This window comes from Python bivittatus, unplaced genomic scaffold (assembly GCF_059951505.1).
Source record: "Python bivittatus isolate LINGU-HERP-01145 unplaced genomic scaffold, Pbiv_v1 ctg000020_np1212, whole genome shotgun sequence".
In the NCBI taxonomy this organism is placed as follows: Eukaryota; Metazoa; Chordata; class Lepidosauria; order Squamata; family Pythonidae; genus Python; species Python bivittatus.
This window is the reverse complement of record NW_028277030.1, coordinates 71,275,986-71,302,489: the sequence shown is the minus strand read 5'-3', so window position 1 is coordinate 71,302,489 and position 26,504 is coordinate 71,275,986. Positions and strand designations below refer to the sequence as shown.

Below are 26,504 nucleotides of genomic sequence, written 5' to 3'. Positions count from 1 at the left end.
AAACGACTGACATCATTCAGAAAATGCAGCCGCAGATTTTTTAAAAAAAAAAATTCCAGCCAATAAATTGCACGCATATCACGCTTAATAAGGAAAACTTTGCCTCGGCATGCGCATTGGAGTGGTTATCTCTGCTTCCCCCTCCCACCTTCTTTCCCAGAAGGATACAGAAACATCCCTTGCCTGCCATCTAGTAGTCGACTGGAGTTTTGCAGTCCAGTCTTAGGGAAGGAATTATCACATATGACTCTAAAAAATACCAGCTGTAGGAGTTTACGTCATTTTCCTTGTTCTAAGCGCCATCTTTCTTACGGGCATGAGCTGGGTAACTAAAAGGAGCTGGTTGATGGCTTTCCTATTCTTTTCCGGCAGCCTTCCAGCAGCGGAAGTGACGCATTCGTGTTATTCTAACGTCGCAGAAAGCGTCTTCTCTATGGTTTTTCCTTCCTTTTTCTACCCTCCCCCCATTTCTTTTCCTTCACCGAGACTGGAAATGGCCGCCGAGTGGTGAGAGCCGAACGGGAGGTGTCGCCCAGAGAGGGTGAGCCATGGCCAGGCCGGGATCCGAATGTCCAGCTAAGGGTCGAGCCAGTGGGAGGCTCAGGCCCTGGTTTTGTTCGTTACTGTGCTTTTTTTGGGTTCGGCGGCCGTTATACTCTTACGCGATGGTGTCGCCCCCGTTCCCCCCCCCGCTCCCCGCGTGCTGTGCCCGCGAATCTCTCTCAGCGTGCGACGCAGTTTTCCCCTCCCACTTTTTGTCCCCCCATTTTCTAAGAATGCTTTTAATTTCTCCCGTCAGGATCGCCGCCCCCATTTTCTCGCGCGAGACGCGGTGAGCTTGATGAGGGGAAGGGGGGAGAGGGGCCGCGGAAGATAGCTTCGTGTGCCCTCCGCGCCTTTGGCGGGGCCGGTCAGCTGCCTTCTTCCCCCTTCCCCCGCCTCCCTCCCGCTTGTTTGGGCGCGGCCAAGGCAACCTGGGCGCCTTGCAGTCGCTCGCGAATATTTCGGTGCTATCTGGAGGAAAAATGCTGCCTCTTTCCAGTGTTTGTCTGTTGCGTGGCCGCGATCCCTGACCCGGTCGCCCTGTGGCTGCAGCAGCTCATGTGTCACTGTATTTAGAGTTACTGTATAGTAAAGAGGACAAAATCATAAGCCATCAGTGGGTGGGCACTGAACTCTTACATGCAAAAAGGTTTCTATGGTATGTTGGCTTTTTCAAAACTAAGAATACATTCTTCTAAATGTTCAAAACATACCCAGTGCCTGTAAAACTACTGCATATTTTATTTGTGTTTAAATAGAGAACATGTAAATCCCGATAGGTATAAATCTCTGAATTTTTCTGAAATGTAGTAGGGAATAATTGGAGAATGGCTTTAGTTTAATGTACGTAATTGTAAATGAGGGAGCAGCATACAGATAAAAGCCACTTGAGTAAAATATATTCATTGTAAATATTGAGAAAGGCTGATAAGTGCCTGTTATCTGTGGACCTTGCTACTGATTTTTGCCTTATGCTTAAAATCCAATGCTGTCAATTATTCTTAGGTGTTCTGTTTTGCAATTGGTTGCAGCTGTGGGAAATATTTGTGAGGTTAGAGTTTCCTTTAATCTTAAATTATTTACGAAACATTGGATTGGGTCCAAATGTACATACATTTAATTTGGCTAACTGAAGTTGTTTGCACCTTTCCCCTCATATTAGGCCTGCACTCCCCAAAATATTACACAAGGGTCATAGAGTCTTGTTGACTTGGATTAAATTGTGCCGGAGAGTGAAAAGATAGAACTGTACTTATGGACTTTGTTTTTCACTATTTCTTCCCTTCCCTTGTCCTCTATAGTCTGGAATCAGTAACCTTTTATATGTAGCATTATCAGGCTGAAGTTACTGTTGCAGGAATAAGGAGTTGAGAAACCAGTTGAATACCGAAGTTGAGTATAATTCCCAAATTAAAGAAATGTACAGATGAAATAATTGGAAAGTTAAGCTACAATTCATTTGATAAAAATAGAGATGTATGTAATGATCTCTATTTAGAATAAAATATGGTATAATTTATCTCTGCTAATAATAAATAAAATTAGGGCCACATGTTTTCTTTTTTTCTATTGGACAGGTATAAGCTGTTGTGGAAAATATGGGTCGCTCTAACACTAGATCCCATTCCTCAAGATCAAAGACTAGATCCCAGTCCAGTTCAAGATCCAGATCCAGATCACATTCTAGAAAAAAGCGATACAGGTACTTATTTTGCACTTTATTTGTTAACTCAACTTAGTTGCTTGATTTTTACATTCTGATTTTTAGTAGAACTTCAAAATGCTGTTTAAAATTGCCCTCTTCCTGATTGCATTCAAATATCACAAATGAGCCACCCTTTTTTCCTCTCTTTTTCTGTATATCTTGGTTCTTCCTTGTTACTCCCCATTTTCGGTGGCATATTTAAGTCTTCCCATTGACTCCAGGCTTCTGCTTGCTGTTAATTTTCTTAGTTTCACTTCCTTCTACCCAGTTGTTTCAGATTCATTTCCCAGTTCTGCCTTTTTGCTAAGTGTTCATGGCTCAAACCATATTCATCCCATTTTCTTAAAAGCGAGGTAGAAAAACTTGTTGCTGCCTACTGAACTAGCAGACAGAGGATAGTGGATTTTTTCTACATCCTTTGATTACTGAACCCAGAATGTCTGCCAGGACTCTTAAAATATGTAGAATGCTATACAGCCAGTTAGTGAAGGGTTAGCAGTGAGAGCTGCTGTTGATTATGAAGGCAGCATGGAAAAAAACTGCCAACTAAAGAAAATAATAAAATAAATTGCGAGTAGTCTTAGAGAATGGGGAGAGGGAAGAGAGAGAGAAAAGTCAAAGTTGCTTAAAACAATGGTAGATATGGGGTATCTAAGCCAAAGAAACAAAGTATAAAGTAGTCTGTTTACTGTAGGAGACGGGAGGAAAACAAAGCACAGTGTCTCTCTTTTTTGGGGGGGGGGAGACAGTTTTCTTCAACTTGAGCTTGACTCATCGTGATGTTTAGCCAACAGCCCTTGGAAGTCTTGCTTCACCCTGCTAAGTTTTTAAGCTCAGACAAAATCAGCCAGGAAGTAAGCGAGCCTTAAAAAACATTTAAGTTAAGTTAAACTTAAAAGATATTTAAGTTTGTAGATATCTATGAGTCTTTTTCCTGTTGTAAACAGTTTACCTGTTAACCTCTGAAATGTATCATTCCCAGTTCAGGATACCATTCTTCTACTCTTAACAAATAGGATAGTATTGGAATGTCTATAGATAATGCTACCAAAACATAGGAAAATAGTCATTGGTCTCTGTCAACTCATTTCTTCCATCACCTCCAGTCAGTAAAGATAAAATATTTCTATCTGCAAATTTGGACCAGGTGACATATTCTGGTGGCAGTTCTTATATCCATACAACTTGCTGCTCCAGAGTTGCCTTACAGTACTTCCCATAGAAATTTTATGTTCTTGTTCATACCACTAAATAGTTTACTTTGGATCTTGGCCAGTATATTGTTTTTCAAGAATCATGAAATTTGGGGACACTAACATGCTTTTTATCTTAGTTCTAGGTCTCGCTCTAGAACATACTCACGGTCTCGCAGTAGAGATCGTGTTTATAATAGAGATTACCGCAGGGATTACAGAAATAATAGAGGAATGAGACGTCCTTATGGCTATAGAGGAAGAGGTAGAGGATATTATCCAGGAGGTGGAGGCAGATACCACCGTGGAGGTTACAGGCCTGTCTGGAATAGAAGGCATTCTCGAAGCCCAAGACGAGGGCGCTCACGTTCCAGGAGTCCAAAAAGACGTTCAGTCTCTTCCCAAAGATCTCGGAGCAGATCTCGTAGATCCTACAGATCTTCTAGATCTCCAAGATCGTCTTCATCTCGGTCTTCATCTCCATATAGCAAATCTCCAGTCTCTTCCAAAAGACGTGGGTCATCAGAAAAGCAGCCGAAGAAAACTGAGGCAGCTGCTTTGCAGGACAGCCCATTAAAAAGTAAATCACAAGAGGAAGAGAAAAGTACATTTGAACACGACCCTTCTGAGACTTTAGATGATTTTAATAAATCAGCAGCAGCTTCAGCTGATATTTGGCCTGGTCTTTCTGCATACGATAACAGTCCACGGTCACCTCATAGCCCTTCTATTGCCTCTCCACCTAGTCAGAATTCTTCATGCTCTGATGCTCACTTACTCAGCACAGTCCACTCGGCAAAAGACACACCTCAGCATTCACATTCCATTCAGCATAGCCCCGAAAGATCTGGGTCTGGTTCCCTTGGAAATGGTTCCAGTCGTTATAGCCCTTCTCAGAATAGCCCATTACATCACATTCCTTCAAGGAGAAGCCCTGCAAAAGCAGTTGCATCACAGAATGCTGCACGTGAGGAGACACGTATGCGTTCTTTTTATCCAGAGACTGGGGAACAGGAAAGTGCAAAAGGAGGAAAGTTTCTGAAGAGGTAAGCAGTATAACTATAAAAATAAAGATACCTAACTAGTCAACATAAACAGTTCTGTCGTTATATGTACTGTGCAGTAAAAAGTATTTGCATTTTTTAAATTTTATTTGAATTATATTTCAACTTTACAAATTACAAATTAACAGTTGATGTCTATATTCCACTGGATCAAGAATGTAAACATATTTCTTTAGAATCTTATAATGAATTCATAGGAAATCAGTAAAGATTAAATGTAAACTATATTTCATTTTGAAAAATATTTATTTTGAAAACACTGTTCTGAAAATATTTCTGTATTTTTAGCAAATTTAATGTACCCTTTCTAATGTGCACTTATACATTAATACCTTGTTGAGTAGTACAATAGAGAAGAATCCTTAGGAGAATTGTGTGAACTCCAGCAATTTGGGAACTGATTGTTCCAGAGAAGTCTGGAATGTTACCCCTTAAATTCCTTTCGATTTGGGGAATTTACTTCTGGAAAATGCCAGACTGCCCCTGAAACAACATGGTCTGGAGGGGAAAACCATGTTTTGGAGTTTTCCAGAGTATTCCATTCCTGAATTGCCGAAGTTTGCACATCCATATTTCTTAATAAAAGAACTTTTATTATGACTTACCATGAGTAATTTACTTTTGACTGTTAAATTTAACTCTGATTGCTTTGCAAGGTAGATTTAAAATACTTTCTCATTTATGAGGTTCTGAATATTTGTTTATCTTATGATGAAATATAAAATTATATTTGTTTGCATAATTCTATTCCCTTGTCCAGTTACTGAATTAGTCAGAAAACTAATTGCACTTTTATAAAGAAACTAGACATATGTATTTCCTAAGTGATATATTGTGAGTAATATAAAGATGTCATGGGAAAAATAGAAAATAAATAGAATAAAACTTAGAAGTACAGTACTGTGCAAGAGTTTTAGGTGGGTGTGAAAAAATGCTGTAAAGTAAGAATGCTTTCAAAAATATATATTGTAATTGTTTATGTTTATCAATTTACAAAATGCAAAGTGAGCAAACAGAAGAAAAACCGAAATCAAGTCAATATTTGGTGTGACCACCCTTTGCCTTCAAAACAGCATCAATTCTTCTAGGTACACTTGCACACAGTTTTTGAAGGAACTCGGCAGGTAGGTTGTTCCAAACATCTTGGAGAACTAATCACAGATCTCCTGTGGATCTAGGCTGCCTCAAATCCTTCTGTCTCTTCATGTAATCCCAGCAGACTCCATGATGTTGAGATCAGGGCTCTGTGGAGGCCAAACTATGATTTCCAGGACTCCTTGTTCTTCTTTACACTGAAGATAGTTCTTAATGACATTGGCTGTATGTTTGGGGTCGTTGTCCTGCTGCAGAATAAATTTGGGGCCAATCACATGCCTCCCTGATGGTATGGCATGACAGATAAGGATCTGCTGTATTTCTCAGCATTGAGGACACCATTGATCCTGACCAAATCTCCAACTCCATTTGCAGAAATGCGGCCCCAAACTTGCAAGGAACCTCCACCATGCTTCACTGTTGCCTGCAGGCACTCATTCTTGTACCGCTCTACAGCCCTTCAGCGAACACACTGCCTCCTGCTACAGCCATTTATTTCAAATTTTGACTCATCAGCCCAGAGCACCTGCTGCCATTTTTCTGCACCCCGGTTCCTATGTTTTCGTGCATAGTTGAGTCGCTTAGCCTTGTTTCCACGTCGGAGGTATGGCTTTTTGGCCGCAATTCTTCCATGAAGACCACTTCTGGCCAGTCTTCTCTGGACAGTAGATGGGTGTAGCTGGGTCCCACTGGTTTCCGACAGTTCTGTACTGATGGCACTGCTGGACATCTTCCAATGTCAAAGGGAAGTAAGCATGATGTGTCTTTCATCTGCTGCATTAAGTTTCCTTGGCTGACCACTGCATCAACAGTCTTCAATGTTGCCCATTTCTTTGTGCTTCTTCAAAAGAGCTTGAATAACACATCTTGAAACTCCAGTCTGCTTTGAAATTTTTGCCTGGGAGAGACCTTGCTGATGCAGTGTAACTACCTTGTGTCTTGTTGCTGTGCTCAGTCTTGCCATGATGTGTGACATGAAACTGTCTTCCACAACCTCACCTTAGCAGAGTTTGGCTGTTCCTCATCCAGTTTTAAGCTTCCTACACAGCTGTTTCTGTTTCACTTAATGACTATGTTTCAACCTACATATGAAATTGATGATCGTTAGCGCCTGCTTGGTATAATTGGTTAATCATACACCTGACTCTAATCCTACAAGATCCCTGACTTTGTGCAAGTGTACGAAGTGTGCAAGTGTAAGAATTGATGCTGGTTTGAAGCCAAAGGGTAGTCACACCAAATATTGATTTGATTTAGATTTTTCTTCTGTTCATTCACTTTGCATTTTGTAAATTGATAAACATAAACAACTACAATATATATGTTTGAAATAATTCTTACTTTGCAGCATTTTTTCACACCTGCCTAAAACTTTTGCACAGTACTGTACTTTTAACATATAAAAAGAAAATTCAGCATATTAATACATTGTTTAAGTGCCTGTTATGGACAGTGGATCACAGTTTACTGTAAGCAGGTTTTGGGATGGGGGGGTGTTTGCATGTTCTGTCATGGCATTTTATGTAAGCAGTATCGGGCCTTTTGTATAAGCTAATATTTAACAGTTTTATCTGCTATAAATTTTTGAGGACAGGTCTTTCAGTGGCTACTAGCCTTGATGACTGATTGCTGCATGTAAGTGTGGAGGTAGTCTGCCCCTACATAATAGGTGCATGGCAGCAGCAATGGGAAAGGAGGACTGTCTTCTATTTGTAGACTTCCTATATCCATCTGGTAGGCCATGTGAGATAGAAGGCTGATCAGATGGGCTTAGTCCTGATCCACCAAGCGGTTCTCATGAAATAAAATAGAATAGTGATTCAGATGCTGCATTTGTATTGAAAGCTATGATCTTGAATATATAATTAAAGCTGCTTCCTTCTATATACTTTAACTAAGTATAGTTAAATAAAAAGGGCTCAAAAGTACTGGAATTTGTGCAAAAAATTGTTTAGATTTTGAAATAGTTACTTAAAATTTGAAAAACTATTTTTGCATGTGGAGCTATGTTTAAAATTACATAAAAATTTAATTGCATTGGTTTTGAAAATAGACAGGTGTTATCCTCTTCCTCTTTGCTATTTACAGGTATACAGATGAAGAATCTAGGGTATACCTGCTTGATAGGAGTAACGCTAGAGAAAAAGATGCTCAGAAAGATAGAGGATCAGAAAAGGGGAGGACAGAGGGAGAGAGAGAGTGGGAAGACCAGGAAGCTTTGGAATATTATATGGATAAAGAGTCTGGAAAACAAAAATTTAATGATTCAGAAGGGGAAGACACAGAAGAAACTGAAGATTATAGACAGTTCAGAAAGTCTGTTCTGGCAGATCAGGGTAAGAACTTTGCTGCGTCTCACCGGAATGTTGAGGAGGAAGGCTCCAAGTACAAGTCTAAAATCTCTATGAAGGCAAATAGAGAAGGTGAAGGATTTAGAGAAGATAAGGGTTATAAACTTAAAGAGACAACTAGCTACATAGTTGAAAGACCTAGTTTAGTAAAAGATAAGTACAAGGAAGATGAGAAAATCTCTGAAAGAATGATGAAGAAAGAGATGCAATCACCTGAACAGGTAAAGTCTGAAAAGCTCAAAGAACTCTTTGATTATAGTCCTCCTCTACACAAGAATCTGGATATGAGAGAGAAAGCTATCTTCAGAGAGGAGAGCCCACTTAGGATCAAAATGATAGCCAGTGACTCCCATCGACCTGAAGTTAAACTTAAAATGGCACCTGTGCCACTTGATGATTCAAACAGGTAATTATCCAAATTTTTAATAGGTTCTCATATCCATATTGGAGCTCATTTTTCATAAACCTTATTTTCCTTGTTTTTGTTTTTATTATGCATCTTAGACCTGCTTCCTTGACTAAAGACAGGCTGCTTGCTAGTACACTTGTCCATTCAGTCAAGAAGGAGCAAGAGTTCCGATCCATCTTTGACCACATTAAGCTACCACAAGCCAGCAAAAGCACATCAGAGTCATTTATTCAGCACATTGTGTCCTTAGTTCATCATGTAAAAGGTACGTCTTGAGTTTACTGTATGAGAAAGTATCATGTGCTCATAGGAGAATAGTGGTATTAATTTCAGTCTGTTAAATTCAACTCTTTTGTGTTCGTGTTGATTTTTTTGTATGTGCTTTCCTATTATAGTTATGTATAGCATTCAAGGAAAAGGATGTAAACATTTTGTTAAGTATTAGAAAACTTTACTTGATACTTTTCTCCATAGATTCAGAAGAGCTATAGGAAATATGTGAGCAGAAGAAGATAGTGCAGAAAGCAGGGGATTTTTATAGGGTTGAAAGAAGAAAAAAGGACGGAATTTTTATAGAATGGAAAACAGAAACAAAGTTGGTATCACAGGAACAGATCTTATAGATAGGGAAATAAGGGGAAAAAAGTATAAGCTGAGAGATAAAGGTTCTACCCTGTGGTGATCCAACAGTAAAGAAGTGAATGTGTTATGAAGAATTACAAATTAGCTAAACATAAAATAAAAATAGTAGTGACATGGCCTTTGGGAGCTAACAGAAATTGTAAAAATGGTTCTCAGGGTTACCATGGGAATTGCGCACCTGCAGCATAAGCTGTTATGCTGCAGGTATGTGTATATGTGTGTGTATAGAATTGCTGCTACAGTATAACTGAGATTACTAGCTGCAGTAGAGAACAATAAACATGACGTATTGATCTTAGTGTTAAGTGTTCTACAGCATCAAATTACTTGCATTTTATTATGTCATGATATAGTTAAACTGGATAGTACTGTATGTTGATGAAGTAACTTTGCAGTGACATCAGGCAAGTCTGGATTTCTACCTAATAATCTGTATAGACTTATGCTTCAAAACAGGAAGGTTTGAGAATGCAAGACTAACAGCAACACACAAATCCAGGGGACAAACAGTATGACACTCATATTTGCAAATGCATACTAATTTGAATAGAATGCAAATAATGCCCTTTCAGTAGTGTCAAATGAGTGATGCTATTTAAAGAAAATAATCCTTCTGCTTCTCATGAAAGCTTTAGTGGAAGACATATACTTAAGAAGATAAGACGCCACTTGGGAACTCCTAAGGGTCACTGACAGAGTACTTGCTGGACTCACACACAATAAAGATAGAATGGTAATTAGGCAAGTGTAAATGCAAGGTTCTGACTAATTTCAAGTACAGCAATGGGCATCTTGTTTTTTGGATAGAAGCACTTTAGTTTTTCTTTTGCATTACAATGAACTAATCTTTGCATTTCAGTTATTTATTTATATGTGATTTGATTCAAGGAAGTATCTAAATGGTATTCACTTATATTGCCAGAAATGTACATACCTAATCCAAGAAAATATGTGCTAAAAAATGAAACTAATGCGTTTGTAATTTTCTCCTTAAAATTATTCCTTCTGTGGGAACTAAAATGCTGCAATTTTGATGATCAAGTCCAAGACTTCCCTTAAAATTTAACAGAATAAGCCAAAACCATATGTGGAGAATACAGTGTGTTTGCACATCATAGCTCTTTCCTAGACTAGTACCCTCCATTTACTTTGGCTGTTAAGTCTCACCTCTACTGGAGGATAGGCATTGGTTGAAAAAGCTGGCTTCGTGTGATGTGTAAAAACAGGAACAAACTGCTAGACTAAAACTGGAAGCCTTTAGTTTTGCTTTCATTGCTAATAGAGAAGGTAGCGGAAAGAACTGGAGAACTTGTATATAGCATACCAGACTCTAAATTAACATGACCTTACAGACAGAGTCACTAATTGCTCTGTTACATATTGGGGGATTGGAGGAACATGATTTCCAGGAGCAATTGGAAACCAATATGTATATATTTTAAATATACTGATACATATTTATATATTACATTTATATATATATGCTGATACATTTTCAATTATAGATTGCTTTATTTCCCTTAAAATAGGTAAGGAAATAAAATACACATGTAGCTTATACCACATTGGGCTGTTTGTCCACCTTTCTCAATATTAGCTCCACTTACTGCCATACTACCACCCAGAAATCTTTCATATAAATTCCTATCTGACTGGATTTTTAATTCCTAATGCCAGAGATTGAACCTGGAACTTGTGGTGATAATTGTATGCTGCCCTGCTACATTTCTTCCCCTATTCTAGCATTCCAGTTCAATAATTATTACATTTGAGTAATGCTAGAGTAGGGAAGTCATCATAGTTGAACATAAAGAACATTTCTTACATGCAGGAAGTCCAGTTTAAACAGATGCTTTATTTATTCACCTTCATATAATTGTATTTCATAATTTGAATACTCAGCTTGAAATTGGATGGTGCCATTCAGTTCTAGATAGGTAACAATATGATCAGATATTTTTATCACCCATTTTATATTGCACTTTCTGATGGTGCAGTTAATATAGTAAAAAAAATCCTGAAAATGTGAAAATGCTTATGAAGAGTGTACAGATTTACTGATGAGAATCCCAACAGTCCTGTAATGTTTTTTCCCCCCTAAAATTATAAATAAAAAGACTTTGGAAGATTTTTTTCTTTTTAAAGATATAATAATGTCATATTTTACTGTTCTGACATTAAAGCTATTAATTGTTTATTAAAAGAGCAACAGGCAACTGTTTTTTACTTATTTAAATTAAAAATGTAATAAAAATTATCTTGGCCTATTAGAAAGCTCTGTTTCTGTATGAGAAGTACATAATTTTGAATCCAGATTTTGCCACTGTTGACAGGAGCATTTCCTGTGCAGAAGCTGCATGTTCAGAAGCTGCAAAAATCTTCTCAGGACAGTTGGAGGACTTAGGATGTTTTAGAACCACAAACCAAATTTTAGAAGTCTCTCCCCTCAAATATATTTGCCTAGAAAACTGGGAAAGCTAACTGGTGTTACACTACTCTAAAAGAAGCTATATTTTCATTTTTTATTAAGAGTTGAAAGGAATTATGAGGTTATAAAATCCCTGTCAGTATGCTCGCCAAAGAGATCATTTAAATTGAATGTTTTCAGTTAGTATATAAAATATTTATACCTTGTTGTTTTAACTACTGGTCTTTGGCCAAGTTATTAATGTCTGCATCACAGTTTGCTTCCCAAGGTTATTTAAATCTTTCTACACTCTATAAAAGGAATCTGTGGCTCACATTTTGGTAAAAATGTAGTAATTTTACATTATTGGTGCAATGCAGCTAAACTGAACAGCTCTTCTCTTACACAGAGCTGAAAATGCCCAGTGATGTTTTCTTTTTCATTGCAACTAGGTCCTGGAATGTGTTTTGAAATGGCAAAATCCATATTACAAAAGTAAAATAGCTGTTGAAAGATAACAGATGCACAAACAGGCAAAGTTGAACCTTCTATCTTCCTGGCAAAAATGGCACAAAAACTGAATTGCTAGCTCAAATTCCTGTGTTTGATGGAATTATGATTGAGGCACTACCCTTGTAGTGGCCATATCAAGTTTTAATGATTGGTTTTGAGAGATGTGCTGGATGTTGGGCGGTAAGTTGATACAGATGTACATTGACCTGTTAAGCAGATAGTTTGCTTTATATGTAACATTTCATAGTCCTTTTTAATTTACACATGTACTATTTTACATTTAAATACATCTGTTGAACTGGTCTTTCAGAATGTAGTGTGTGTGTTACCAATTTATTGGTCTTGGTTAAAAGACAAGAAACGTTATGCTGTCAAGTTTGCCAAAATGCCAGATGTTAAAATGTAAAGGTGCTAGATCTTGGTGTTGATTTAAAAAGAAAAAATTGTGATCTTTAAAAAAAAAATTGACTTGTGAAGCTTCATTTTATGTATGCTTTTGGGAGAATATGTCCAGCTGAGTTCAAGAGGGATTATTCTTCCAGAAGTATGCATAGGATGACAACAACATTTTAAAAATTGCAATTCCAAATGTATCAAGTAATTTAATGTATGATAATGCTCCCTTTAAAATTGTAGTATTTCTGTCATCATAAGATATTTGGCTCCTGTGGGTAAACAAGATGCTCACTATAAACTTTGTCTACTTTTTTTTTTAAATGTGAATATTCAGTTAATAATGGCATAAATAGTACAGATGTGTAAGGAAATTTTAATGTGGTTGCCACAAAGAGATGGGGAAAATGCTTATTGCTTATATTATGAAGTCCTTTGGCTCTTCTGCATTCTGGTTTGGTATGATATGTAGATATATTTCAGTTAATTAGACAGTACTTATCCTCTGAAATCTACAGAACAATATTTCAAATCATCTGGAATGACCTTAAGTGAGAGGTTCACTGCTTATCAGAAGGCTACTGAAGAACATAGCACCCGGCAAAAGAGTCCTGAAATACACAGGTATGGGATTGTGTTATTGTTTAGTGTAAATAATAGATATTCATTTATCAAATAATGCTTACATTGATAAAAAAGCACCATGTCTCTTTATTATGGAACATAAACACAACAGAAGTTCCTGAGTAAAGTTGCTGTATCTGTTGTGATACTTAAGATTTTATAATATTAACAGTTTGCTATCTGGATATAAGTACCTGTGAAATGTGTATGCATGAGTTCTATTTTTCATTCCATTTAAATGGAAACCATGTATATTGAAGGAGATAATAAATTATATCTAGGATTTAAAAAACTGTTGGTGTGCATTGTATTTTTTAATGTAAAAACTTATTTACACTTTCTAAAAATAATGCTCAGGTGTATTCCTATACAAAGAATATTGTGTACTGCATGGTTTTCAATACTGCGATTGGATTCTTGAATTGTGTGGGTTGATCATGTTGATTTGTTTATATATATGTATGGCATTTTTAGAGGGGCATGTTAACATTTTATTGGTTTAGTTTTAGTCACTTCTGTTTGTGATTTCAGTTTTCCATTTGACAATTCTGGATTATGATTGCCAGTCATAATGATTACTTTTGAAAATCTTGAATTTAGGAGGATTGACATCTCTCCAAGTACCCTGAGGAAGCATACCCGTTTATCAGGAGAAGAGAGAGCCTTTAAAGAAGAAACTCAGAAAGTAGGTTCCAAATTGATACACTTAGTAAAAGCATCCCATATAGCCCAGATTAAGCATCTGTCCTAAAGCATCTTTCATAAAATTGCATTTATAGTTTACTACCCTAAGTGATATTGAGCTTGAGCTATTTATCATTTTTTAAGGATGCAGTGGGTCAGTTTTGTGCATCTTGAATTATGAGACACAAACACAAAAGCATTATTTTAATCAGTATTCTCAGAAAATAAAGGACATTAGTTTCTAACACATTCCATGGAATAACTGAATTAAACAAGACTATCTTAATAATAACATTAATAAGAAATTATGCTGACATTTTACTCCCATGAAATATTTGGAAGGGCTTTTTATTGTTTCATTTTTTTGAAGATTTTTTTAAAATCGAATGTATTTATAGTCTTAACATAAAGAAGTTTTATTTCTATGCAAAATTATCATGTTCTTTGTATAGAAACCTGTTAGGAGGTTTAACCTTCTAGGGAAATAGCAGGATGGAAATCTAACAAATCTGTTAAATAGTTTGTTGTTATTGTTCATTGAGTCAACCCTCATTCCTGATGGCTACATGAAAAAAGTCCCTGCAGTTTTCTTGGCAGTGCCATCTTCCTAGAGCTAAGAAAGAGTAACTGGCCCAAAGTCATTCAGCTGGATTTTGTGCCTAAAACAGGGCTAGAACTCATAGTCTCTTGACTTCTAATCCAGTGTCTTTAACCTCTATACCAAATTGGCTTCTAGGTAGAATAATTTTCCTAAAAGCAAAATTTACTGTGTTCAGTGGATTTTCAAGAAAGTGTGCATAAGACTACAAACTAAGAAATTCATCTCGTATTATATACTCCAGCATTTTTAGTTCTAAGATATTTCAATGAAATGTTTCCGACCTAGGGGGATAAAAAATTAAAGTGTGATTCTGCTGATCTTCGACATGACATCGATCGTCGTAGAAAAGAACGAAGTAAAGAACGAGGAGACTCTAAAGGTTCCAGGGAATCCAGTGGGTCAAGAAAGCAAGAGAAAATTCCAAAAGATTACAAGGATTATAAAACTTTCAAAGATGATAGGTAAAAAAGCATAACTCTTGTAATCATGTTTAACTTCTAATTAGATGTCTAATTATATAATTGTAAGCTTAATTGCTTTCAGTTTTCCCTGTACAATGGCACATCTAAATGTAAACAATTAAAATTATTTGTTTTACAGCAAAAATGTATTTGTCTTTTACACGGCTTATGGTGGATGAGGACAAAAACTTTGGAATAGCAAGCTAACACTGAAAAAAAATGACAAATTAATCTGTCCTATTATCCAGGCTACATCAGGAGGTTGGACTTCAATGCAGTACATTTCTGTAAACAGTTTGTGTAAGAACTTTGGTTCGTTATGCTTGATTCCGCACTTTTTCAACTCATAACACCCAGACTATGAGAATTTTACTGAAGTGTAGATTTAACTTGGGCAGGGGGAGGGTTGGCAAGAGGAATTTCTTTTTCTCAAGACTTGTAATAGATTTGAAATTATACAGGTTAGTCTTTTAGGAGCAACTTAATTCTGTGTACTTGCTGCAGTGATAACACTGGAAATAACTCTTTTTATGCTTTTTGAATTTGGTATTAATATTACAAAACTATGGTCAAATCAATGCCAAATGTATTTGCTATGGGAAGATTGAATATGACTATCATTTTTATGTCCTGCTCATTCATATATATTAATATTATTAAATCACTGATTTATTTGTACTTTCTATTTACTTCTCCTTCACTGATGTCCACATGGTTGTCAGTTACTGATTAGTTCTGGATCTTGTGGCTATGTAGTTAAAAGATAATATCACTTTTTAAACGTTTGGGTAAGGTATTAAAATAGATGGAACTAGACAAAGCCTTAGAAGCAATACCTTTAGTCATTTTTCCCTCCCATTTTCGTGATTGTGCAAACGCATGCATTTAAATATAACTTTTAGTGGCTAATTAGCTATTTTTGATTAACAACATTGTGCTAATGAGCCATAGCTGTTAAAATTATAGATGGAAGCTGGATGGAGTAATAATGTTCCACATTTAGCTTCAAAACAAGAACAGAGGATAACTTCTAAGAGTACAGAAAATAAGTCCGGTACATAGGATGCAACAGCAAATAGTATGGTTTCTTATTTTTCAGTAAACAAAAAAGAGAACAAGACCATTCTCGATCTTCCTCAACTTCCTCCCCATCTTCCTCCTCATCCAGTTGCCGAGAAGAAAAGGACTGCAAGAAAGAAAGAGATGAAGAACTTAAACCCCATCATGAGCAGAAAGAATATCCAGGTTTTACAGGAGTTGGAAGACCTAGAGGCACATTTGTAAGTTTCTACTGTGCAGTTATTTTTAATCATAGTTTATAGCCATTGAATTAAAATATCCAGTGTACATTTAAAACATGGGAATGCAATTAGAATACACCCAGGTGTGTATATGTAAATTATAGGAAAATAATATGTTAGTTTGGCGTAAAATGAAAAAGATGCATTAGCATCTTATTGTACCTGTAAAGTACAATACAGTACAATACAATAAAGTACAATACAATACTCAGATAAATTGTTGCTTTAAATATCCACAAACTTTTTTGTGTTTGCTTAAAGCTCAAGTATCCTTAATTATCTATTCTACTCTGTGTGTTCTTTCTGATTTCATACTTCTGTCTGTAATAATTTATTCATAGGTATTTTCTCTAACTTGTTCTTCAAGTTTCTTTGACACTTTGATTTCCTTCCTTTTTAAATATTAAATCTATGTATCGGGAGTTGGCCATGGTATTACCTTATTACAACACAGAATAGAACAGCTAGTGGTAAATGCAATAAGGGTTAAGTAAGCTATGCATATGCAGCATAAAAATGCTGCATTGTCTCAACAGCAGTTTCACATGTATTTATTTAGGAGTAAGCCTAATTCAGTAAGGCTTCTTCTGAATTTTGCATTCCACCAATGCATTACTGAAATTTGATGGTACAGTTGTTGAAAACTGCTATGTGTGATTTTATACAAAATGTTTAGTTCATTAATTAGAAATACATTTTAGTTGATTATAAATAACATGGAACTGTTAGAAACTGTTATCAAACTTGCATTTAAAATACTTCAACTAACACTGTTATCTGAACTAATTATTTTTCCCATATTGTTTCTTAGAAACTGTTAAAGTTAATTGAGTATATTAGACCTTTTAGGTTCTCTTTTTCCCTTCTTGCTTTTTCTGTTTACCAGACTCAGTATTATTACACATTCATTGTGGCATATGACTCCAAATCACAGTAACTCCCAAAGCATCACCTTCATTTTCTTCATTTCTCAAACCTGAGCCTTTTGTCTGTATTGAAGGAAAATCGGAGGCATTGGGAAACTTTGCAGAATTGGCTTTGCCTTTAATCCTGCAGTGGGAGTGTCACCAAGTGGAGGTCCGTTTAGTGGCTGGCTGTTAAAGAGAGAAGGAGATGTTATTTTCTGATTCTTCCTTCTCTCTGCAGCCTTTCCCAATCTTGGCATTCTGTGAATTTAACCATGCTGGCTAGAGCACTCTGGGAGCTGATCCAAATGTATAGAGGATGGCCAGGCTGGGAAAGGTTTCCCTACTGCAAGTGCCTGAAGAGACCTGAAAGTTTTTCCAGTTCTAGTCAGCAATTTTGGGGAAGCATGAGGTGAAAAGAAATTATTGGAAATCACCTCTCTTATTCAGCCAGGAAAATAACTCTCTTTATCAAAAGCATCCTCCATATCTGTGTGGGGAAGCTGTTGGTTGCATCCAGCTATTAACTATTGTTTACACCAAACCAGTTTTTGAAATCTGGGGTTTTCGATAAATCAGTGCTGCACATAAATGCCATTCTGCAGCACTGAATCTTTATCTTAAAGTAGGTATAAATAGCTTTGCACTAATTTTGAAATATCTTCATTTTATGTAGTGTTAACACAACAACAAAGCATTTAGTTAATGCAATAATAATTTATTGCTATGTGTAAATGAATTAAATATATTTATCATTTAAATACATACATGCTTTGGTTAATCAGTTTCGAATTAGGGGCAGAGGAAGAGCCAGAGGCGTGTTTGCTGGAACAAATACTGGTCCTAGCAATTCAAACACTACTTTTCAAAAGAGACCAAAAGAGGAAGAATGGGATCCTGAGTATACTCCAAAAAGCAAGAAATACTTCTTGGTGGGTGTCATATTATATGCATGCATCTTTTCTAAAATCATATTTTATAAGCACATTTTATAGCAGCAATATCTAAAGCTATTTCTGTCATTTCAAGAATCTTAATAGAGTCTTCTACAGTGAACATCAGTATTCGTATTTGCTTTTATATCCATCTACATGGTCTAATGAAAGAAGTTCTTCTGCGCCATCTCTAGCTAGTCAGTTGGCAAGAGGAGAGAAAAGATCTAGCCTGTGCAGACTACAGTATGCAATTATAGATCTTCTTCAGCAGATTGCATTCTATTATCTGTAAGTGAAGGTCTAGGCTTTCCTTAAAGCTGAGGAAAAGCCAAATAATAATAATATCTCAATTGCTTGCAGTTGACTGAGATAATGCTATCTTGTTCTCATAAGTAACTTTGTATAATGGTGTTTGTGACCATGAAATCAAAGTAATTATTAAGTAATAGTAATGTAGAGTGTAACTGCCTTTCAAAGAGATTTTTTAATGCTTAATTTTTCACTGTGTAAGCTTTCCTCTTCATTTTCACTTCATACATTTTCCTTTTCATGAGTTAATTAGTAATGTTTCTCTGTGAATAGCAGGTGTGTATGCAAGCTCTCTCTTTCAGTGGATGCTACATTTCCTTTTACAAATGACTCTAATTTGCATTAAGCTAATTACGCTGTATTTAGGAAAAACAGGATTTTGATCAGCTATGCCTTTTTACTTGCTGGAGGTACTGTTACTGAGGATGAACATTTTTTAAAATTTACTTCTGACACTTTCTGTTTATTTTGTTAAACCAAAGACAGACTTAAGACCTTGAGGAAATAAAAAATGCTGTCCTCAATCACAAATAAAAAGTTCAATATAATATTCAGAAAAGATAATACTTCCTGTTGCCTCTCTTCTGTAATCTACTCCAAGCAAGGTATAGATTTCTTGGGTTGGGTAGTGGAAATATCAAGCAATATAACCTTGGAGGTATCTTAACAGTAAGGAAGAAGAGATGCTTCTATCTTCCAGAATGTTACATTAGCCGAGACCCTCTGATGGATTTTTCCTCCTTCCTTTATATTTTTCCCAGTTTGGCGCTTTATCCATAGGGAAGGGTAATAATCATTCATATGTTTTAAAGTACACAACCCAGGAGTACTACTGATATCCTGTTCTGGAGCAGTGTTGCTCTTAGTTATTGGAAAGCAAATTAAGTATTCCTGTTTCACAATTGCATTGAGAATAGTGTCAGCCAGCCCATACAGCCGTCCCTGCCTAGAGTTCCTTTTTATGGGTTTCTGTAGTGTTTAACAAATGTTGGGACTTGCATAAATAGGCAAGACGGTTGTTTAGATGATTATCTTAGATGTAAATCAAATGCAGTGTATATAATACAAACGGGTCTTGCAAAAAAGTGGAGTGATCAGTCAGTCATGTCCTCCTCCATGGTACTTATTCTATTTTCTGTCTAGTTTTTTTTTTTTTTTTTTTGCCAATGTTACATGGCCATAGAACATATTTGATTATTATCAGTTTGGGCAGTAGGTTCTTTTAGGGAAATTTTTCTTAACAGTGTTTGTGCTTTTAAGATTATTTCAGATTCTGGCAAATCTTCCAGTACTTCCCTCTTTGTACACACGTGCTATACTTTGGTTAACACAAACAAACAGCACTTATTCCTATTAGTTCACTAGGAGTCTATATTGTAGACATACTTAGGATTTTAGGATTTTTTTCTCACTTTTTCTTTATCTCCTTTTTTTTGCCATCTCACCTAATGAAGAACTCTGAATAACTTAAAAATTACTGTTAACTGTTATTTTGGTTGATCTTAATAATAATTGAATAATTTGTATTATTCATTTTTTTCTGTAGTTTCCTTTGAATTTGTGATGTGATATTTCTAAGATTTGTTTTTTAGTGGAACTATTTATTTTTTGGTGTATTTTTGCACTCAGACTAAGTAAATCAGATAGATAAGGCATGTAAACAGAATATAAAGTATAATATTAATTCATGCAAGAAGAAATTTAGAAATCTGTATAAAGAAAGACTAAGAAACTAAGAAATTAAGAGTTTTTTGCACTTAGACCCATGGGCATAAACTTGTCAATTTCCCAGTGGGTGGGTGGGTTGAGCTGCAGTGAAGTAATTGGTGTCTAAAAACCTTTCATATAGCTGGTGAAAATTTAAAAAAGAAAACAAATGGAGTGTGTGTAGAGAGTTGGGGGATAGAGCATCTTAGTGAAACTCAGGGTGATTCAACTAAATTGAATGTATTTTGTCAAACTGGTGGTTGTGGGAGTTTGATCATAGCTTGGCTTGAGGGAGGGGATGGTACCCACTGGGAAATCCCAGGGGCCATATGTCTTGCCCTCCCCATCCTCCCCAAAGTTTATAACTATGCTTTGAATTTTGAACATAGAGGAAGTTTAACGTTTGTGTATCTTACCAAATTACCAATTCATTAAAAAATGGCTCTTAGCTCAGTGATAGAGCATGTGTCTTATATATATTTCTGCACTCACTTCATGGCATCTTGGGGAGCTGGGAGAGATGTCTCCCTGAACGTGGAATCCTTGACTAACCAAATACATAATACTGGAGTAGCTTGACTAATGGTTGAACTTGGTATATTTGTTATCTTTTTATCTTGCAGAATAGTAAGAACAAAGGACTCAGCTACAGTAATTAATTAAATTGATGATAAATATAACTGTACTAAGTGCTGCTTAGGTTCTGCATTTTCTTTAATTGAATTCCATTTACTCTAGCATGATGACAGAGATGATGGTGTTGATTACTGGGCTAAAAGAGGAAGAGGCCGTGGCACTTTTCAGCGTGGCAGAGGAAGATTCAACTTCAAAAAATCAGGTAGCAGTCCAAAATGGACGCATGATAAATACCAAGGGGATGGGCTTGTAGAAGATGAAGAAGAAACAATGGAAAATGAAGACAAGGAGAGACGTAAAGAAGAAAAGGTATGTATTATGCTGTATCAGTTAGGTTTTTCCTTTTGTATTGTTAGTTGAATTTTAAATAGCTTAAAATACTGTACTATAATTGTGCATATATTTACATCTTTTTTACATAGGAATAATAACTCTGAAGACCAGTTCCAGCTGAAAAAATTATTTGCTATCTACGCAGCATTTTTAATATGACTTGTCGTCAAATGAATGTAAGCATTTTACTTAAATTTTACTGTTGGAGAGTAGTTTAGTTTTGGTTTTGTTTCTGTTTTAATTCTTTTGTAATCTCACTAGTAATTGTTGAAGATTATACAAAGCAAGTAGTAAAGGTATGATACTATTTGTCATGATCAACTTTTTAAAATGTTTACTGTTATACACTGTAACTTTGCTTTGTCCAAAAGATATGGTTTAAAAAAAAAAGCTGTACTTCATTGCCCTGTCCATGGCTATGTTTCATTATGAAATAAAACTTAGGTCTGCATATTTAGATATTGGGGCAGCATTTTAAAATAAATCTGTACTAAATCTTGGAGCTAATACTTTCCTGAAGCTTTTGTTTGTGTGGCTTATATTTAAATTGCAAGATTGTATAATCTGGAGTGGGAGTCTTATATTTTGTTTAATTCAGCCACCTAAGTAATTGTGGCAGCATGTGAACAGCACTGCAAGATTAAAAGTTTGCAATGAGTTTTCCCAAGGCTTGTTCTTGAGCAGGTTTGAGAACTAGAGTACTTTGCTACCTTTGTATCCCATTTTCTGAAGAATGAGTATAAGTAGGAGGTTATATAAGTACTTTGGGATCTTATTAATTTTCTCATACATTCACATTTCTAGAAAACGATGGGAGTTCTCTTCTGAACAGATCTAGATCTGACAAGTAGAGCTGTAGCTTAACAGGTGCTACATTTCTCCATCCACATAATCTTACTTCTAATGGGGAAATGCTTCAACTGTTTGTGCAACAGCACTAAAAGTAGTTTGACCTTCTGCATAGTCTATTCTTATGAGAAGACTTATCCTACATTCCAAACGTTTAGGCGTACAACAGAAAGAGGTAAATTGTAGTGAAAAATTGCTTTAACACAAGCATGTTTGAGTGTATTGTTTCAGTGTTTACATGCCTAATAGACAGTCTTATGTAAAACACAGGATGCTATTCATTTATAAAATTTAAACTGTATATAATGAGTGTGAAATGGAGTTATTACTGCAGGAGCATTAGATGAAGGCTTATTGGCATCTGGTGAAAAATATTGGCCACAAATTCACGGCAATACTGATCCAGCTATGATTGCATCAACATTTTCCCCAATTTGTAAAATAATATTTTCTGTGGGTTTTCTTTAGAAAAATAACTTGAACAATGGGATATCTCAGTCATGTTTTCAGTCCTCAGTGAATAAAGATGTGAAAATTTGAAAAGGAAATGAGCTTGTTATTACAGTCGAACATTATAGAAACTTTGTATCTGTACGATATTTAAAACCATGCAGTGAAAGAATGATCTAGATCAAAGTCAGATTCATATGAATTTGACATTTTAAAATTTGTAATTTTACCTTTTTTCTAATTACACATATTTTAAATTTTTGTTGAAGAAAGTCTTGAAATACAAAATTGAACAATTTCTGAAGAATATATGCTTAGTGCCATTTTGATAGCCTGTAAGAAAGAGAAGCTAGTTTACACTAAATTAGACTTGCCTTTTTATTTATTTATATTTATATTTCAAATTTAGTCACTGCCCATCTCACTCAAAGAGCGACTCTGTGCAGTTTGCAACAACATAGGAATAAAAAATATTTAAAATACAATAAAAACAGCTTTCATAAATCAATAATATAATCCAAGGAATTGGTGGTATATAATAAATTATCGACCTACAGGAGCATCTTCAGGGTGCCAACCACTCCCAGAGTTGGTTACCCGTCCCCAAGCCCCATGCGAACTGACAGAGCCAGGTCTTCACTTTTAGCTTACTAATATCTACCGTTATAGCCACCAGATTTCAAGCAACTTGAAACAGAATTTTATCTAGCCTTTCTATCAGATATTAAACTACATGTCAGTTATAGAGTTCCACCAAGTGGAGACTTCCCTCATTATGATAGTTGAAGTACATCTAAATTGATAATCATAATATCTAATTTTAAATGAAAATGGATCCATATTATGACAGATTAACAGCCTTGCCACTGTAATGGCCACATGAAATCACAAATGATTCTGAAACTAAATTGCAAACTAGACAGGGCTCATTGGATTGCAGTGGTATCTGCAGGCACCAAAATGTTCCATCACTTCCTTTGTGCCCAATAGGCTCTCTGCCCCACCTAATTTGGATGGGTGGGTGGGTGGATGGATGGATGGATGGATGGATGGATGGATGGATGGATGGATGGATGGATGGATGGATGTTTGCAGAGCTCCATATGTAACATATTTATTTGCCGCAATACTTTTCAGCCTCCCAAAAGTCCCCTTAGGCTGGTAAAGAGCAACTGAAAGGGGTAATTTGTCTTCTGGTAAATAGATGATTTGTTACTGGCCCAGCATTGCAATCCTTTTGGGTACCCCATCACATGTTATCCAAATTTCAGAAGTGCCTCATGTCCCAAAAGAGTGCCTTTCTTTGGTATAAAGCATAGGTGAGATTCTTCAGAGTCCTCAGAAGTAATTTCAAACATACATTTATACATGCAGCTGACTGATTAGGGAAAGGAATGCTCAATCCTTAAACCTTGCACTATGAAGGCATTTGACAAAATGTATTAACTCTATCAACTTTATGTTGCAGAATTTGGCTCGTTTGTGAGGTTTTTTTAGGTGGAATCATTTTTATAAGTCTTTGTAGTTGGAGTTAATTGTTTTGGAAATAGGCACTCATTGAGAGTGCCACCTCCTTTTTTGGCTTTTCTTTGTAGCTATTAGCATCATGCTGTTAATAAAATCTTTCTGAGTGTTAAGGTAAGAGAGAAGATAATGTATATCAAGTGACAGAAGGTTTAGATGATGCGTTATTAATTCTATTTCATCTTGTCATGAATTGTTCTAGTTCACCATAGTCTTTGGATTATGGATGTACACAACACTTTGGTTTAAATTACTTCCAACATAAAACAGCGTTTCTCAAGATTTTGGAACAGTTTCATCATCACAATGGGATTTTTTGTAGTATCTCACGTTCAAAATAGTTCAAACCAAATGTTTTGCATACTCCAGCGTTGAATCCTTTTCTGGTGATTTGATTACTTAGAGTAAATCAAAATTACTTAAATTGGGAACTCTGTTTGAAATTTATTAAAGAGTTTAGTTGCCATAACAGCATATGGACACTGCATAGGTTAATAGGGGTGTATAATTGATGGATGGATGATAATCCATGATTTGTTTTACCATGAACCGGTTCACATTAAGCCAAAAAATAAGCTTTACTGACCACAATGACTGGGATTACACATAGCCTGAAACTACTAAACAATTGTGGTTTACTACACTACGTGAACTCAGTTAATCCTTCATTATTTTTGAAACAATTTTTTAAAATTTCATTTATTTATTAATCAGATTTCTAGCTTATCCAACTCCAACAACTCTGTGTAGGTTAACATATACAAACAATTTTAAAAAATGAAAGACAATCTAACTCAGGGAACAACAACCAGCTCTCTCCCCCAAGAGCAGAGATAAAACGGGCAAACACCCATCCACCCTAATTACCCTGACACTAACCCAGTTCCAAGGCCTGGGGGAAGAGAAATGTTTTAAAGGTTGTTTTAAAGGCTGATAAGGGGGGAACAAGTGGATCTCTAGGGGCATGCAAAGAAGGCCCACCTCCTGGGCCCTGCTAGGTGACTGTGTCATTGGTGGGATCAGGAGCTAGCCGACTGTATCGGATGTTACAGGATGGGCAGAAACCATAGGAGACATATGATCCCTCAAATAACTAGGTCCTATGCCATGTAGGGCCTTAAAGGTGACAACCAGTTTCTTGAATTGTGCTCTTAAGCAAACTGGAACCAGTGCAATTCACGAAGCACGGGTGTCCATGGGTATGGTGGAACCTGCCCATCACTGCTCGTGCACCTATGTTCTGGACCAGTGGTAGCTTTCAAATGATTTTCAAGGCAACCCTATTTACAATGCATTGCAATAAGAATGGCCTCCCAGTCAAAGAAAGGGCACAACTGGTGAACAAGATTAATCTATGAAAGGCCCTCCTGACCACAGCTGCCACCTGCCCATCAAGCATTGAGGGCCAAAGATGGAAGATCTCCAGCACCAGGAGTCTCAAACACCCACAGCCATCCAGTTTTGCTACAGTTGAGGCTGAGCTTGTTCTTCATCTAACTTCAGAGCATATACTATAAAAGGTATTGGGTTTTTATTTGTTTGTCTGAATCAGAAGGGAAAAAAATCAATTACACAAAATAGTAAAAAAACGCATAGCAAAATAAATAGGCTTAAATTCCCTAGCAAAGTTGGGTAAAGCACAATCTTAAGCCACAGGAAAAAAGTACAGAAGAGTAATTGTGTTACTAGGAATATCTGGAATGGTGTTCTCCAATTTCTTTTGTCTCTAAAATGAAGGACTGGGTAGAACAGAAAGATAGGAAGGGCTGAACTATGGTACAGTCTGCCAAGCAGTCACCCAAAGTGGACATCAGTCCAGCAAACAAGAATATGCTGTATTTGAAGACAAACAGGTTGTGTTTTTATAGGGCCATAGGGAATTGCAATTGGCTGTAATTCTTAAATTGGGTGTAACCACAGATGATATTACTAGAAAACCTTTTAAGGTATAACAAAAATTGGATATGTATTCCGGGGCTGAAAAAGTAATATTTTAAAAGATCTATCAATAGTGCCCTATGTCCTGTGTATTACAGATAGAGGAAAATCCTGGCATCTCTGCAACAGCAAACAGAAAATGAAATAGGATAGTAGGAATTCACATATTTGAGGCAGCTCAGATAGTGCAAAGGGAATTTTTTATAGCAATAGCAATCAAGAATCTAAATAGAATAATGCATTCTTTGAAAATAGAATAATGCATTCATACAGGAAAAAAATGATATGCCAAATATTTGTGTGGAAGAGCACATTTTTCATTAACATTTCCATGTCAGTATTTTTTTTTTTTCCTATACATACTTGCATACCCATTGACAGTCAAGAATCTTTATGTCCTGAAAATGTCCTAGGACAAATCACGATACTGTATAAAGTAAAGTTTGAGTCCATACGTCATTCTAAGCCAGGAGTAGGCAATCTTAGCATCTAAGGTCCACACTTCTGGGATGGAGGGGCAGTATAAATGCAGCGATGGGTGGAGCAATCATATAAAGTGGAAGAATACCCAGAAGACAATAGCAGATCACTTTTGTATTTTTGCCAGAAACATTTGTGGGTTAGTGCTGAGCTTGATTCAAGCTTTCAGGGTTCTCATTTTAAAGTATTTCACTATTTATGCTATTTACCATGTATTTCGTGCCTCATTGGTGCCACCTATTTGGGGTAGTTATCAGGAGGTTTTAAAAGGAGCAAAACCTATTCATGGCTTTAAAGTTAAGACTGGATTCAGGCAGTTTAAGGTTCCATTCATTATGTTAAGTTTATTTGCTTGATCTTCCTCAGCCTTTCAAGGAATGTATTTTTGTGGCAACAAAAAAGAAAAGAAATTAGACTTTAGATGAAAAAGACAATCCGTGTGATTAAATAAC

General features: G+C 36.2%; 2 protein-coding genes across 6 annotated transcripts in view; one reads left to right on the top strand and one right to left on the bottom strand.

The window, feature by feature from the left end:
• Positions 1–339, bottom strand: part of LOC103052643 (uncharacterized) — a 33,334-nt gene extending 32,995 nt beyond the window's left edge. The window contains exon 1 of the mRNA XM_007420905.4: positions 184–339. The gene's annotated coding sequence lies outside the window, so the exon portion shown is untranslated. The remainder of the gene's footprint in view (positions 1–183) is intronic.
• A 59-nt stretch (positions 340–398) lies between these two features.
• Positions 399–21,313, top strand: BCLAF1 (BCL2 associated transcription factor 1). Of its 5 annotated transcripts, none has more exons than XM_007420908.4 (12): positions 400–541; positions 2,121–2,245; positions 3,582–4,487; positions 7,689–8,357; positions 8,456–8,625; positions 12,834–12,939; positions 13,540–13,624; positions 14,510–14,685; positions 15,854–15,965; positions 17,677–17,823; positions 20,581–20,787; positions 20,901–21,313. In XM_007420908.4, exons 2-12 carry the CDS (start codon positions 2,142–2,144, stop codon positions 20,904–20,906), a joined length of 2,688 nt encoding a protein of 895 aa, XP_007420970.2. In that variant the 5' UTR covers positions 400–541; positions 2,121–2,141; the 3' UTR covers positions 20,907–21,313. The 5 variants fall into 5 exon arrangements, with proteins under 5 accessions (XP_087997372.1, XP_007420971.2, XP_015744030.2 ...); XM_007420907.4 differs by having other exon boundaries at positions 401–541; positions 15,785–15,965; XM_088141246.1 differs by lacking the exon at positions 17,677–17,823 and having other exon boundaries at positions 399–541.
• The last annotated feature ends 5,191 nt before the right edge of the window (positions 21,314–26,504 follow it).